We start from the raw sequence: 14,114 nt of genomic DNA on the forward strand, positions 1-14,114 counted from the left end.
ATTTATAGTAAAGTTTAACTGTAAAATAGCAAGCCTCAATTACATTTCTTTGTCATTAGGATTTCATATTGATATACCATAGGTATCAATTCAGAATAAATAAATATATGTATATCAGCCAATATATCAAGATCAGATTATTTTACTTAATATCTGTAGCAGTCTCCAAAAGTCCACATCGGTCGGGCTCTTCTTTGTATAAACACATGTAACCAGCTCTTTCTGGGGAAAAGGTTCAACAGTCTTTATATGTATGTCACAGTTGGCTTAGATCCTTCTCTCTTGTTAAACTCTTGATTTGGAACTTTATACGTAGGTTTCATTTTAGGTTTGCACATTTAAAGGCTAAATAATTTACTTCTCTTATTAACAGTCCTATCATACATTGTGCAAAAGGCTCTCGCAGCCACACACCTCCTCATGCAACACACTCATGTTAATGACATTTAATTACATTCTCGCAGGTTTATTGCACCTCGTGAATCTCACTCCAGAGGATCCAGGTCCCCTGTGCAGCTTTGTGAAATTGTGTTTCGCAGGGAACTAATGTGTTTTATTTAAAAACTGAAATGAGCTGCCGCACAACCGATGACGAGGGAAGGATGGAGTAGCGCTGTGAAGATGGAGCAGACCACGAGGTCCAACTACAGTGGAGACAGCTGGCGTTAGGGACTGTATGAAGCAACAGTGACATGGACTATTGTTCTTAGTGGGGACTGAACATCATCTCAAGAAAGAGCAGTTTTCATCAGCGTCACTTTATTGTCAGTTATAATGTTATTAACTATTGTGATGCTACTTGTGAGTGAAGTTCAAATCTGACGTGTGTCGCTGTGCTCTGTCGGCTCGTTCACTGACACCGCTGGTAACTGTTCTTTTTGAGGCTCTTGGTTCAAAACAGAGCAGCTGGAAATCTCCAAAATGTTGCATTTGTTTTTCATCACTTCACCCACAGCTCATTCCACTCCTTTAGAGTCACTTCTATGAAACATAAGGTTCAGGCCCCACTGCCGATACTTTTTCATACAGTCCCTTAGATGTCTTACATGCAATTTGAAAAATCAATGACTTTATGACTGAATATAGTGTCCATACTCATGACACAGCGCTGGTGTTTGTTTGTGAAAGCCAACAGGAGACAAAACCACACACTCTACATGTATTATAAAATAACCAGGTAAATATGAAAGGACCACTTTAGCCAACGTGATAGCTACTGACACAAACGTGATCCAAGCCAAACATCTTCTGAAATGAGAATCCATTGATTTAAATTATACACTGCAGGAGAAATGAAGTGACCACCCCAATCACTCAACATTTAGGACAGACCATGTTAACTTTGGGGTTGAACAAAGGAATCAACATGCCAAAGTATGAATTGTGGGTAGGCGGTCTTGTCAAAATCAACATTCTGCATGTTCAAATGTTCAAACTTAGCTGGGCTTCAGAGCATATGGCAGTTCAGCATTTGCTGTAACATGTGACATTAATGTTAACCTGTTAGGTCTGTGTGTGTGTGGTCCAGCTCTTGGGTCCAAGGCTGTATCCCCAAGCAGTTAGCCACAAATGAGGGTTATTATTAGCATTTTTCCACAGCTACTCAAAGCCAGACTCAAACCAAACAGTGGATGAATTATTGTGAACTTCTATGTCAAACAGGAATTTCCCACACAAGAACACAACAGCCAAACACATGGAGGTGAACAGACAAAGTGCACGTAGTATCACCAGAGCTCAAAAAATGTACATTGGATGTTTGTCACCAGACTTGTGGCCGTGTGTCGAGCTCAGCCTGTCACTTCACACACAGATGAAGAATGAGCTGTCAGCTTGATACCATCTGGTGGTGAATTAGATCAGATGGTAAGAAGGCTTGTGTGTGTGTGTGTGTACTAGCACTGTGTACCTAGGTCAAGTTGTCATCAAATGAGCCAATAAGACATCAAATTGTGTATAATGAAGTTTAAGTGTATTTTTAAGCTGAAATGAAAAACAAACCATTCAAGCTCAAAGTTAAGCTCCCTGTTCTAAATGTGCCGCTTTTGGCCGCAGCAGACGACTGCTGCTCCGACTTAGCGACTAGCTGGTGAACAGAGTGGAGCATTTAGCAGCTACGGAGTCCAATATTTCCCTCAGAGGTCGGGGGAGACCAAAGACAGAGCTAAAAGAGACTGAATGGTGGATTTGCAATCATCAGAAATAGAGCTAATGTTGCTTTGTGTTTACTGGATGTTTAAAGTGGCAACTGCTGACTAATAAATTTGCTATACCAACTTAAAACGTTATGAGATCCCTGCAGGGTGATCGGCCTATCTCTCTTTATTATAATGCATGTGGCTCAGACTGGACTACTGTGTCCAGCTCCTGTTTCTCCAAAAGAACTTTCCAGCGAATCGAACGGAGTGCTAATGCTGGGCTGGTGCTGGTTCAACTTGCAAACCTTTTAAGAACCAATTGGCTTTTCCATTGGCTAGAATCGGCCTTGAACCACATTATTACTTCACTGTCTACGTCTCTAGTTTCCCAGCAACACTTGCGACGACTTTACGCACAACATCAACAATGGCAGACTACAGTGTCTGTTTTCAAGTGTTGCTCCTTGCTTTGCAAACCTACATTGGCATCCAAACACAACAGATTGACAGTATTTGAGCTAGTTAGGTGGTTTGGGGCCATCTCACAGCTGCCACAGGGGGCGCTGCTCTGTGCCCCCTGCTGACTCAGGTAAATAGCTAAAAAAGAATGGATAGATTATCAGCTTGCTGATGGGAAATCATATGATTAACCTTACACTGGCACAAATCATATAACTCTTAGTTTGAACATATTAGCAAAGGGTTAACAGGACTGACTGCCAATCTTGTAAGTGAAGTTTATTTTAAGGGATAAATGTTTAGAGACGGAATTAAGTGTCTTCAGACACCAAACAGGAATTTTGGATGGCAAAAGTGCTAAAAATTGAATAGATAATGATATATGAAGGATTAGGTTGGCAATCTTACTGTTGCATGTTTAGCTTAACCTTGGTAGCATTTACTTCATTCACAATGTGTGTCTCAAGCTGAATTTTGAAACGTATATCATTTTTGACAGTTTTATGAAATTGCGTGAAAATATGGGTCAAGGATTAAACAAACTGTGACACAACAAGCAGCATCGACTCTGTCTGCTATGCAGACTCACAAACAAACATCCCCTAGGAGAAAGGAAGCCTGTGAAAATATCAGCCACAGAGCATTTTAAGATCTTTTTTTCTGAGAAGACTAGAAAAAAAGCATATTCAAAGCTGCAAATAACAGACTATGCATTTCATTTCATGCATCATATAAAATATTAGTTCTTTCTTTTTCAATATATTTACAGTATATATTACACAAGATGTTCTGTACAGTAAAAGTTCAATCTACAACACATTCTTAAAAATATTTTCTGACCCATAATTATTTTTACACGAAGAACAAGAATAGGAGAAAACATCCAAAACAAACTAGCCATGGGCTGTTTAGAAGGACGTCCTTGAAGCTCTGATTGAAGCTTCACTGCATTAACTGGTGAGCTCTGCATAAAATAATCCTGTGAGGGTGACTAGAGTGCACGCACACACAAGCTCCTGCAAACACACACTCACATACACACGCGCAATAAACACACAACAAGAGGGCTGGGGGAGGGGGGGGGAAGTCCATTACAGGGAAACATGGCTCCCCGTTTTCTTGGAGAAAAGGCTTCAAACCAGAGACAAAGCAAACTGCCAGAGCCGCAGCTAGCACGGTCCTGAGTTCTCTTCTCGGCAGCACTTTGTGCTCAGGAGATCAGTGCAAACAGCGAAAAATCACTTACAAAGGAGGCCTGGTCTCAGGGCTGCACTTTCAGCAGAACCCGTCTTGAGACTGCCATCACAAAGACACCCCCACCTCGGTTTGGCCCAATCCACTTCTGATTGGCTGCAGCCAGCTACTGTGGCTGCGTAGTGGAGCGGTCAGACAAACTATCTGCTCTGTGAGGAGCCAGTTGCTGTTTCTGCTGTTGTAACTGCTTCTGCTGTTGCTGTTGTTGATGTTGTAACTGTTGTTGCTGCTGTAACTGTTGCTGCTGCTGCTGGGTTGCGGCAGCAAAGGTACCCTGCTGCTGCAGAGGGAACGCAGCCTGCAGGATCAACTGGGTGGACTGGTTTCCATGAAGAAGTCGAGAAGCCTTCAGTGACAAAATGTGATTTTAGATGAATTTTGGGAAAAACCTTTACTAGCTGAGACCAGATTTTACTTAAAACTGCACCAGGCAACATTTGAGTTTTGGTATTTGAAATGAGGAACGTTATCATCTACTTTGTAAAGGATCTGCAATGACACCACTAAGACACCTCAAAGCCCCTGAGTAGCAAAATAAACTGCACAAAAAAATATTATTTTCATTTGACTAAACATCACAGGACAGCAACAATCCATTATAACCTCCGCCATGGACGGATTGGTTTTTATTATATTGTTCGTCTGTGTGTGTGTGCTACTAGATTTACAAAAAAATCTGAGATATTAAGGAAGATTGTAGCATTTTCTTCCCACTATTTTTTCTCAACAAATATCTGAAAAAATTGATATATTGTCAAAATAGTGGTCAATTATATCTGTGTCAATCAAATAATTAATGTAATAATTAATACTTTCACTGTAAAATCTTCTTTTAGATCTGTTTGTGTATTAGATCGCACCACAGCTTTTTCTTTATTCAACTTTCCCAAATACAGTGTTATGTCAAATGTTAGTTTTTTCCATGTAAATAAATGACAACTGATGCTGATTACTGTGCGTTTGCTACTCAGTGGAGAGTGGCAGTGGTGACTTCAATGTACATCACATGCATACTTTCCATTTCACCAAATTAATTTATGGTATATAGTAAATAGATTGCTACCCTGTGGACACATGCTGATATTATAGATGGTCACATGAACAGGGAACTCTGCACAAGTCGTGTAACATGAGCTTTGACAACACATTCTGTTTTATTGAAACTATTAAGTAAAAATGTGAAGCTACCAAAGTACAAAGATACCTGGTGCAGTGGAACTCTTCATTTCACTTTGAGTGTTACCTGTAGGAACTGTGTTTGCTGCTGGGCCAGTGGAGCCTGCCCAGGCTGCATGGCTGTGACCTGTGACTGCGGCTGTAACTGCTGTTCCTGCTGCTGCTGCGGTTGTTGCTGCTGCTGCTGCTGTGGTGGAGGCTGCTGGGAGATGCTGATGGTCTGCGTCTGGCCCTGCTGAGGGGCGAAGGCTGTCACCACTTGGCCCATGAACATGGTTGTGGGGACCATGACTGCCCCACATGCCATCTGTCCTGTCACTAGCTTGGTGAGCAGCTGAGGAGCAGCAGGAAACCTGTGTGGGACAGGAAGTGGTGGAAGGTGGCAGTAACAAAAACATGTCGAAATTAGGTCAGATTTCTTTTTTTTAACTCTTGCACAAATAGAATTGCATTAGAGAGATACTTAAAAATACTTCACTGAGTAAGGAATTCACATTCTGGAAATATATCAATTGTAACCATGGCAATAAAATACATTTAAAAATGCAAACCTTATTTGAGCAGCACGGTCCTGTGCAAATGTTGCCACAGCGGGAGTGTTGGGTCCAGTGTTCTGTGCCAGGCTGGTGGCAATCTGGACCACATTAGCAGGACTTTGTTGAGGGATCATCATTGTGTTGTAGAGAGACATAGGCAGTGGATTCTGTTGAGGCTGCAGGGTGAGAGACGACCGCTGAGACTGAAATAGACAGAACCAGAGTCAGTGAAAACATGTGTGTGTAGCATGTGTCAGCAAGAGGCTGAGTTTCATGTGTTTACTGAACAGCATTCAGTTTGTCTGACCTGAGAGAGTGCTGAGCTCTGTTCCTGCAGGAGTGTTTGTTGCTGGGACTGGGGCTGGACGGCATGTTGTTGCTTTATGTTGTTCTGTAAAGGCCCAGCAGAGACCACTTGGCCCTGCATGCTGAGCATCCCCCCCTGCTGCAAAGTGTTCCCCTGGGCCATCTGAACAGAGCCAAGATTCAGTCCTCCAGCTCCTTTCTGCAAGAACATCTGAAACATACAGTATACATTCAGACTCCCAAAGCAACAGATCCATCCCAATAGCTAATAAAATGAAAATAATGAAATGCACAAAGCACTGATATATTCACTGAGCTGTATGCTCGCTCCTGAGCATCTTTTCAGTCTCACCTGCAGGTTATGTCCCTGCACCCTCTGCAGCTCCACCTGAATCTCCCGCAGCTCATCCTGCTGCCGCTGGATGTTGGACTCAATCATCCTGGTCCTCTGCTCCAACTGCTCTTTCAGGTGATGCATGGTTTCTAACTGGCTGGAGAACTGCACCATTGACTGTCAAAGAGCAATGACATGGAAACATGGCAGGAAGCAGTTACTAAAGTGGTTCATATGTGAATGTACAACGTGGTGCATGAGAATTCATACAAAAGGGGACCTTCGAGGTCTAATGCAGACCCAAAGCTGTCTTATGTGTGAGTGAGGATCTGGCACTTAATATATCCATCTATTATCTATACCGCTTGTCCTTACCCCCGGGTATTCTCCTGAAATTATCTGCAAGGCCTGTACATGAGAACGTAAATGTCTGAGTCAATTGCTCCGGACATTCTCCACAGTGCCTCCTGTGAGCCCCCCCAAGAATGTTCAAGTTAAAACAGAGAGATAATGTCCGAAGAATTCCCTGCGAGCACTGTTGATGACATTTCTAACACGCCACAGACACAAGATTGAAAGAAAAAAAAAGAAGTACAGGATGAAAAAGAGGCGTTAGACATATAGAAGGCGCGATAGAAGATGTCTATTTGGAAAGACAACAAGATTCGAGAGCTTCTTCAGTGTCGTAAATAAAAAATTAAAAAATATATTTTTGCAGTGGAACTTATACTCCTGCATTCTCTACCCAGATGCCACCCCTAACCTAACTCACATTTTACTTTTGCTAGGAACCCGTTTGACCAATTTGCGTGTGTTTGGACTGAGGGAGGAAGCTGGAGTACCCGAAGAAAACCCACGCAGGCACAGGGAGAACATGCAAACTCCATACAGAAACACCCTGGGTGAGTAATACAAGATAAAAATGTTAAAATAAACATGATAAATATCTTACTTGTACATTGTTTTGAACTTGTTGCTGTTGAGGCTGCTGTTGCTGTTGTTGTGGCTGCTGCTGATGATGCTGCTGCTGTTGTTGCTGCGGTTGTTGTTGTTGCTGCTGCTGCTGCTGCTGCTGCTGCTGTTGAGGAACCATGGATGGAGTCACGTTCTGTTCGGTAATTTGGGAGCTCATCGAATGCTGATAGAAACAACACAGACACCACAGAAAAATCAGGATACGGTGCAGAGAGGGAACAGAGAGATCAGGGTGCTTCAACTCTCATGACCCAGTACACAGTTGTTAAGACATTTTTACAACAGACTGTTGTTCCACCAACCTGACTGCTGATAGACGATCTTCGTGGTGACGTCATCTCCATGGCAGAAACAGATTGGCGACCTGGTGTACTCCTATCCCCCTGCAGCTTCATCTGGGATGCTGAGGGTAAAACATGATGCTCAGATTTGTTTTAAAACACCACTCAATTTGACATGGTGGCAGTCGTGAGATGTTGGGGTGTCACATTGGTTGATAGTGAAGAGATGTTTATTAATGGTGCTTACAGACTGGCTCAGACACAGCGGTGTGTGATGATTTGTGTGAGCTGCGAGATGAAAGCGAGGGCGTCCGGCTGTGGTCGAAGCGCTCCAAAACCTCCTTCAGACTGGTGTTGAGCTGGGACTCGGAGCCTGAAACCTGGGACTGCTGTGAGAAGAGGTAGCGTTTCTATCATTAATATCAGTGACGGGAAAACTGGATCTAACTGGAACACAAACTTGTGTTGAACAAAAGTCTCACCTTATCTGCTGTAATCTCAGGTGGGGATTCTTCAATTCCAAGTTCTCTGCGCTGCTCTGCTCTTACTTCAGCATAACTATACGGACAGTGAAAATATATAACATCTTGATAATAGTGAGAGATGTGAGATGAGGGCATTTTCTTTAATTTTGTATTCATGAATGTAGATATCAGAGTAAATCTTCCATGTACCTTACGACAGTGTGTGTGCAGACAATAAACTCTGGTCTGGAGTTCCACTGGTGGTAGGTGATGTAGTAGTGAGTCTGAAGCCAAATCCACTGCTGCCCTTTTGTGAGGAATCTGTAGTAGCAGGACTTTCCTTTGCCGTATTGCATTACTACAGAGAAACCAGGAGTAAAAGCTGGATGTTATTTAGTGTTTGAAAATTCACAAAGAAAATGACAAATGTAAATCTGCTGGCCTTATTGTTGGCTACCAGAGATATACTTACAGTGTTCATGGCATTTGGCCAGTGTCTCCAGGTCATCTACATGGTAGTAGTCATACCCTGATGTACCCAGGACCTCAAACGGGAGGTAACCTATGATGGGTGGAGCTCTGGACAAGTAAATGTTGTGTTAAATGTTAATGAGATCTGCAAGCTTTCTTCTTCTGTTAAATTACACATACTGTACTGTACATGAGTCACTTTGGAGTGAATTATAATGAAGTTTCCACAGTAGAAAAAAAAACAAGTTTGAGAGTGTTTTTTTCCTATTCTCCTACTGTAAGAGCTCCGCTGGCTACAGCAGACCTGAATGAAAAACATCATGTGATCTGGGATCACTTATTTGCATGTGACTTGATTCCACTAACCCCACTATTAGAGGGTGAGGACTCGTTTGATGTCTGCTTCACAGATTTACTTTTAACTCTGTTTTACCAGTCACACTGAGATTCTGAAGGTGTGACCCTCTGGGCCACATGATGAGCTTTGAGTTATGGAAAGAAGAAGTTACGATGTTGAGGAAGAAAAGAACATATAATGTTGAAGAAGAAGAAAAAAAGATGGGTATGCAATGTTGAAGAAGAAAAGACAATACGATGTTGAAGACAAAGAAGATGACAAGGAAGAAGATGATAAGGAGGAGGAGAAGAGGAGGAGAAGAGGACAACAATAAAAAGAGGATGAAGAAGAATGAGAAGAAGATGAAATAGAATATAAAGAAGAAGACTAAAGGAGGAGGAGAGAACTTTCAACTCTGTGGTGGTTCTTGTTCCTACTGGTTTGTTAGAAGTGAAACAGGAGGAGGAATCATGACTTGCAGATGACTCATTGATTGGACAGTTTTGCTGACGTCATCCTGCATCTGCAGCTCTACATAGACTCACGTGAGAAAATGTAATTCAGGTGACTGGCAGTTGGTTATTCTGCATAACAAGTTTATTTATGGTCTCTGGAGTCACAACGCGCTCATGTAGAAGTAAGAGACTAATGAGCATTATTTGTCAAAACTGCTAATAGAAATGTATTGGAATATCATGGGGAGAGTTACAATTTGGTTTCATTTACTGCTACAAAACACAAAGTACGACAAAAGCTAAACATAAGACTGGTTTAAGGGAAGAACCTAACAGTCACGTTCTGACATGCATACATGTTACCATGGTTACAAAACAATGTGGGATCTTCAAAACAGTTTATACAGACTGGAAAATAGCTCATGTGATATTTCACAATCATTAGATAGATTTAATAGTAATGGAAATACTGAATTTAATGAAACAAAATACAAAAACAAGATGTGTCCAGTTTTTTTACACAACTAACGAACCAAAATGGAAGCAGAACAACACCCTCCTTTTCAGGTGGTCTTAGTCTGGGTGTTTAGTCAGAGTTTGACCAAACAGGTTAGGTGTTGAATTATCCCCGATTATATAAATTAGGTAAAATACACCTTCACTTGATGATACACACAAACTGAAATGAAGAAATTGACAAATAGCCTAAAAACTGTACCTGTGGTCCAAGAAGAGAAATTTCCACTCTAAACTATGTCTGGAGGTGAATTCCTCATTAGGCTCATCTACAGTGCACATCTCCTATGAGGGACAGAGGAAGAGTAGAACATAATTATATATGTATATACACAGTAAAAAATATTCATAGCGCATACCTTCAAAAAGGCTAACACCCTAACTCGCCAGACTCTGTCTCTCCATCAATCCTGAAACACTGTGCTGATCAGCTGTCTCCGTTGTTCACAGCCATTTTTAACACCTCACTGGAGACATGCCACATACCAGCCTGCTTCAAGACCTCCACCATCATCCCTGTCCCCAAAAAAACAAAGATCACTGGACTCAACGATTACAGACCCGTCGCCCTGACCTCTGTGGTGATGAAGGCATTTGAGCGCCTTGTGCTGTTCCACCTCAAAGCCATCACTGACCCCCTGCAGTTTGCCTACAGAGCCAACAGGTCTGTAGACAATGCAGTAAACATGGCCCTTCACTTCATCCTCCAGCACCTGGACTCCTCAGGAACCTACGCCAGGAACCTGTTTGTGGACTTCAGCTCTGCCTTCAACACCATCATTCCGGCTCTGCTACAGGACAAGCTCTCCCAGCTGAGTGTGCCTGACTCCACCTGCAGGTGGATCACAGACTTCCTGTCTGACAGGAGGCAACACGTGAGGCTGGGGAAGCGTGTCTCTGATTCCAGGACCATAAGCACCGGTTCCCCTCAAGGCTGTGTTCTTTCCCCTCTACTCTTCTCCCTGTATACCAACAGCTGCACCTCCAGTCACCAGTCCGTCAAACTCCTTAAGTTCGCGGACGACACCACCCTCATTGGGCTCATCTCTGCTGGGGACGAGTCCGCCTACAGGTGGGAGATTGACCATCTGGTGACCTGGTGTGGTCAGAACAACCTGGAGCTCAATGCTCTGAAAACAGTGGAGATGGTTGTAGACTTTAGAAGGAACCCACCCCCACCCACCCCCATCACCCTGAGAGACTCCCCAGTCGACACTGCGGAGTCCTTCCGCTTCCTGGGCACCATCATCTCCCAGGACCTCAAGTGGGAGCTGAACATCAGCTCCCTCACCAAAAGAGCTCAACAGAGGATGTACTTCCTGCGGCAGCTGAAGAAGTTCAACCTGCCAAAGACAATGATGGTGCACTTCTACATCTGCATCATCGAGTCCATCTTCACCTCCTCCATCACCATCTGGTACGCTGCTGCCACTGCCAATGACAAAGGCAGACTGCAGCGTATCATCCGTTCTGCTGAGAAGGTGATTGGCTGCAATCTGCCATCTCTACAGGACCTGTTTGCCTCTAGGACCCTGAGGCGTGCAGGTAAGATTGTGGCCGATCCTTCCCACCCGGGTCACAAACTCTTCAAGGTACTTCACTCCGACAGGAGGCTGCGGTCCATCAGGACCAAAACCTCACGCCACAAGACCAGCTTCTTCCCGGCTGCAGTTGGCCTTATCAACAAGGCCCGGGACCCCCACCTGACTTGGACTCTTATCCCGCCCCCACGCCTCAAGTCTGTGTTACATTAACACACATTACATTGCACATTGCATATTGCACATTCACATTGCACTCCTGTTTTGCATTTAGCATTTTACTTTTTACTTTATTTTTTTATATCTTTTATATCTTTTTATTTTATATTTGTTTTTTTCTTATGTGTAGTACTTATTGTGTTTTTTATGTTTTATGTTCTTTGTATGCACCTATATACCAAGGCAAATTCCAGGTAGGTGTAAACCTACTTGGCAATAAATACTTCTGATTCTGATTAAAGTGAATGTGTGCCAACCTGATAAAAAGCAGAAAGGGCAAGTGGAAGAGTAGGGAGTAGGCAAACCAATGGCTCTCACCTTGATAAACTGTGGTTTGGCGAGTCTCACAGTTGCAATGAGACACACTCTGTCTTCAAAGGCAGAGTGAAGTGATCGCTGGATCACTCCTTCAAAACCGTTTCGGGTACAGTTAGGCACTGGGAAGAAGACAAGCAAAGAAAGTTAGACCTTGCAAGCAGAAAATCTCTCCTCCAGGCTCAGACACTTTTTTTTTCATGTAACTCACCATTATTCAGGGACTTGAAGTTTCCAATGAACTTGACGTATTCGTACACAGGGGGCTCTTTAGGGTCGATAGTCCCTCGGAGCATGTGGCAACAGAAGTCTAGCTGATTTTTTGCTGGAAAAAAAGATCAGTGATTGAGAAACACAAGACCTCACGCACTTGGCTGAAGGCAGCTATATAATATAACGTCAAAATTAAACCGCTTCAGCACTTACTCTTCAGATATTCAGGTGTCAGCGTCTCTCCCTCCATGATGTGAGAGGACAGGGCCTTGTACACATCTGAATGCTCCCCCATGGGCAGGAAGTTCAACAGGTTCTGATCGACAAGATCAGACTGAAACACAATGAACATTATAGAATGTGTAATCTTAAAATACTTCATTTAGAGTTGACATGTGGCCATTGCCATGAGTAATAAGAACACATGTGATTACAAATATCAATCCTCCAACCATTTGAAGTATTTACATGTGAACTATTAAAATATAGATTCTTTATCTATCCAATAATTCCACAAATCTGTCTGTCTGTCTGTTTCTCAACAATTTTTGAGAAGCATTCATCAAATTTGTGCAATTTGGACACAAAACTTTCAACAATAATTAAATTTGTGTGAACAGGCGAGCAGCACTCCGCAGTAGTAGCAGCTAGGACTCATCAACAGAAGTGACTTTGTTGATCACAACAGTGCATTTACGACACAGCAACACCAACTGATTCTCCGGATCGATGTTCTGCGTACTGAGTCGAGCTTTACTGAACTTTAAATAAACAGGTGAACAGTGATTTGAGCAGCAGCAGTGGTGGTGCAGCTACAGGGTTCTGCAGACTCCAGCCGCAGGTCTTTACTCGCCACAGCTCAATGACTGCAGGTCACTTTTACAGTTACAGAAAAAAAGCTGCAACCAGCATCACCACAGGCCAAGCGAACAGGACACTGCACTATTCATCATAAACTCAGAACTTCAGCTTGTTATACTCACAGGTAAATGTTCTAGTAGAGACGTCACACTCTCAGAGACATAGATTATATTACCATCAGTCATAATTGCAAGGAAAAATCCATCCAATCCCTGTCAGAACAAAATACACTTCTTAACTTTACTCATATTCTTGCATGTAAATGTAAGTATTTGACAAGGAGAAACTCTTATGTTCACTAGTGCTCCTACTCACCTCCAACATCAGCTGAGTGAACTCTTCATTACTAAGAAAAGGAGGCTTCCAGTCTTGTCTGATCTCAGTTGACTCTGACTGAGCAGCGATTTCTAATAAGAGAGGAATAAAACATTTAGGTGCAGCTGAAGAGTGTGTAACCTCAAACTGTTTTCTAGCAATCGTCACAGTTTCTTACCCTTGTGTTTGTGCAGAAAGTCAATGCTCTTCTGCAAAATAGTGGACTTGTCCATCTTCCGGGTGTTACCCGGCAACATTGTACCCAGCTCCTTGATGAGGACATTGAACTGGTCTCTACGTTTCTTCTCAGACTTGTTACGGGACACACTGAGGATATAGATGCCATACACACAATTTCTTGTCATTATATAGTCTGGCACTGGTAGAAGCTACATCAGCTATTTTGCATCCACACAAGACATGAGTTATAAAAGACTGCAGCTAAATTTAACTGGGGCAATAGAGTCATGGGAAGGTCTGTTGCACTCCTGCTTTATGGTCAGGGTAGACAGGGCAGGTGCATTTGAAATGTGCTCTTGCTCAGTGAAGCTTAAACAATCTAACAAAAATGAAATAATAATACCTGAAATGATCATATAATGGAGAATCTTACCGTTTTGCTTTGTCCTTTTCATCTTCTTCCATTAACCCATCAAAAATACTGCTATCATCCCTGCAGAGCAGACAGCAGCAAACAGTTGAAGCTAATAGGAATTCCTCCATAACCTTTTATGAATAATAGAGTTCCTCAGAATTCAAAGCTTGTATTGTGTCAAAAGCAGATATGAACTTAGATACCTTGTCCTTCAAAGTCTAGTATCTAGTACTGAAACAATTATTCAAATGATCTATAATCAATCTGAGACATTTGTGATTAACAACACATCTAAATAATGAATCATTCATCACCAAAACATCATACTGAATTGAACACATTGCTTGTAGTGT

At 42.5% G+C, this 14,114-nt stretch overlaps 1 protein-coding gene across 3 annotated transcripts in view; it reads right to left on the reverse strand.

The window, feature by feature from the left end:
* The window catches only part of clocka (clock circadian regulator a), a 49,329-nt gene that overhangs the window by 21,108 nt on the left and 14,107 nt on the right, over nucleotides 1-14,114 (reverse strand). Inside the window, exons 5-23 of one of the 3 annotated variants that reach the window (XR_004613542.1) lie at nucleotides 13,780-13,839; nucleotides 13,345-13,493; nucleotides 13,167-13,258; nucleotides 12,974-13,063; nucleotides 12,204-12,324; nucleotides 11,989-12,102; nucleotides 11,781-11,899; nucleotides 9,905-9,987; nucleotides 8,396-8,502; nucleotides 8,134-8,281; nucleotides 7,942-8,017; nucleotides 7,707-7,848; nucleotides 7,481-7,581; nucleotides 7,156-7,341; nucleotides 6,222-6,380; nucleotides 5,871-6,080; nucleotides 5,579-5,766; nucleotides 5,095-5,380; nucleotides 3,827-4,197 (exon numbers count right to left, since the gene is read on the reverse strand). Coding sequence is in view for 2 of the 3 variants with exons in the window: in XM_034581937.1 (XP_034437828.1) it covers nucleotides 3,958-4,197; nucleotides 5,095-5,380; nucleotides 5,579-5,766; nucleotides 5,871-6,080; nucleotides 6,222-6,380; nucleotides 7,156-7,341; nucleotides 7,481-7,581; nucleotides 7,707-7,848; nucleotides 7,942-8,017; nucleotides 8,134-8,281; nucleotides 8,396-8,502; nucleotides 9,905-9,987; nucleotides 11,781-11,899; nucleotides 11,989-12,102; nucleotides 12,204-12,324; nucleotides 12,974-13,063; nucleotides 13,167-13,258; nucleotides 13,345-13,493; nucleotides 13,780-13,839 (2,671 nt within the window). In the remaining variant the exon portion in view is untranslated. Of the gene's footprint in view, nucleotides 1-3,085; nucleotides 4,198-5,094; nucleotides 5,381-5,578; nucleotides 5,767-5,870; nucleotides 6,081-6,221; nucleotides 6,381-7,155; nucleotides 7,342-7,480; nucleotides 7,582-7,706; nucleotides 7,849-7,941; nucleotides 8,018-8,133; nucleotides 8,282-8,395; nucleotides 8,503-9,904; nucleotides 9,988-11,780; nucleotides 11,900-11,988; nucleotides 12,103-12,203; nucleotides 12,325-12,973; nucleotides 13,064-13,166; nucleotides 13,259-13,344; nucleotides 13,494-13,779; nucleotides 13,840-14,114 lie in introns of those variants that run through there. The other 2 variants (XM_034581938.1, XM_034581937.1) reach the window with 2 other exon arrangements.

This window comes from Hippoglossus hippoglossus, chromosome 4, assembly GCF_009819705.1.
Source record: "Hippoglossus hippoglossus isolate fHipHip1 chromosome 4, fHipHip1.pri, whole genome shotgun sequence".
Lineage (NCBI taxonomy): Eukaryota > Metazoa > Chordata > Actinopteri > Pleuronectiformes > Pleuronectidae > Hippoglossus > Hippoglossus hippoglossus.